Here is a 1,417-nt window from a genome sequence, read left to right as displayed (position 1 = left end):
GGGGGTGAGGGGGGCTGCCCCTGGGCCCAGGGCTGCGATCATCTCCATCACGTTGGGCAGCAGCGCGTGGGCGGGGCTCACGGTGCGGCAGCGCTTCAGCACCGGCCCGTCCGGCTCCTCCTTGATGTGCACGTCCGGCTTCACAGGCACCGGCTTCCAGCTGCAGGTGGGGTCGATGGTGATCTCCTCGTAGTCAGAGCTGGCGGGACACGGGCAGTCACCACCCAGCCTGCTGCCCTTCTGGCCCAGGGCGGGTTCTAGGCAGACCTTCCACTCAAGTGCACATTCCATGTGCCCTGGGGTTGCCTGCCAGGACGGAGGCTGATTCCTTGGCCCCAACAGACCCCAGGGGAGTGCGGGAGTGCGCTCCCGTGGGGGATCAGCAAGCCCCCGCCCCCATCCCAGGGGCTGCCCTCTGCTGGCCAGAGGCCGGAGCCCGCAGGGAACTCACTTCTGAATGTAGATGAGGATGCCCAGCATGTACTGGTCCACCTCCAGGCCCTCCAGCAGGGCCGTCTTGCTGTAGAAAGCAAACAGGGCGCAGCTCAGAGGCCTGACCAACCTCGCCCTGGGCCCAGGCCTGTCCTTTCTCAGCTCCATCCTTCCCTGGAGGCCGCCCCATCGGGGTGGCCCTACATGAGGTCTCCCGAGTCGGCCACGCCTGTGGAGGCCGTGCTGGGCCCCTGCACGCGCCCCGGAGGGCCGTTCTGGGACTTACTTGCACACGGGGCACCTCCAGGTCCCCCGCTCACAGTTGAGCTGCAGGTAGGACTCCAGGTCGAAGCACTGGGGAGAAGAAGATGTCGCACACAGGGCAGCGCCCAGCCTATTCCCTGTGTGTCGGGGAAGCCCGTGCACCAGGTTTTCACGACCCCGGCGTTCTAACGGGCCGAGGCTGGGGGCAGCCACATGGCCCCACTGGGCCAGACACGACGGGGCAAAGCCAGAGCTGCAACTGTGCCCGAGGTGCTGCCTACAGCAAGGGCCCAGGGTGTGGCGGCTTACGCGGGGGCAGGGCACTCGCTCCGTTTCTGTGGAGAACCTGGGGGCTCCTGGGTCTTAGGAGGGGCTGCACCTGCACACCCCGCTTCCGTGAGCGCAGTTGGGTTACTAGCTCAGTCCTCAAGGAAGCCCAGCCCAGGGCGTGGGAAACCAGGCCACCTGCTGGTCCAGGTGCTGAGTCTCCGCTGCCAGGCTGTGGTGACCCACCTGAATGTGGCGACAGTCGTGGCCGCGGGCGGGGAGCTGGATCCGGCGGAAGGTGATGGGGCACTTGAGGGACACCTTGATGGCCGTCTGCTCCACCCCGTCCTCTCCGTTGGGCCCAGGGGTGCCGGGGATGGTGCCGCTGCTGAAGTTCCGCTTTACTGGCGGCGACAGGGAGAGGGCTGGGGCCAGGGTGACGGCCAGGACGAGG

The 1,417-nt window shown here is 67.3% G+C and overlaps 1 protein-coding gene across 1 annotated transcript in view; it reads right to left on the bottom strand.

Annotated features, from left to right (window-relative positions):
• ZMIZ2 (zinc finger, MIZ-type containing 2) overlaps positions 1 to 1,417 on the bottom strand; it is a 6,607-nt gene that overhangs the window by 1,392 nt on the left and 3,798 nt on the right. Inside the window, 4 exon segments of the mRNA XM_015568206.1 lie at positions 1 to 199; positions 452 to 520; positions 719 to 786; positions 1,210 to 1,367. Of these exon segments, the coding sequence (XP_015423692.1) occupies positions 1 to 199; positions 452 to 520; positions 719 to 786; positions 1,210 to 1,367 (494 nt within the window).

This window comes from Myotis davidii, unplaced genomic scaffold, assembly GCF_000327345.1.
Source record: "Myotis davidii unplaced genomic scaffold, ASM32734v1 scaffold1364, whole genome shotgun sequence".
NCBI lineage: Eukaryota > Metazoa > Chordata > Mammalia > Chiroptera > Vespertilionidae > Myotis > Myotis davidii.
Note: the sequence above shows the minus strand (reverse complement) of the source record. Positions and strands in the feature narration are given on the sequence as shown.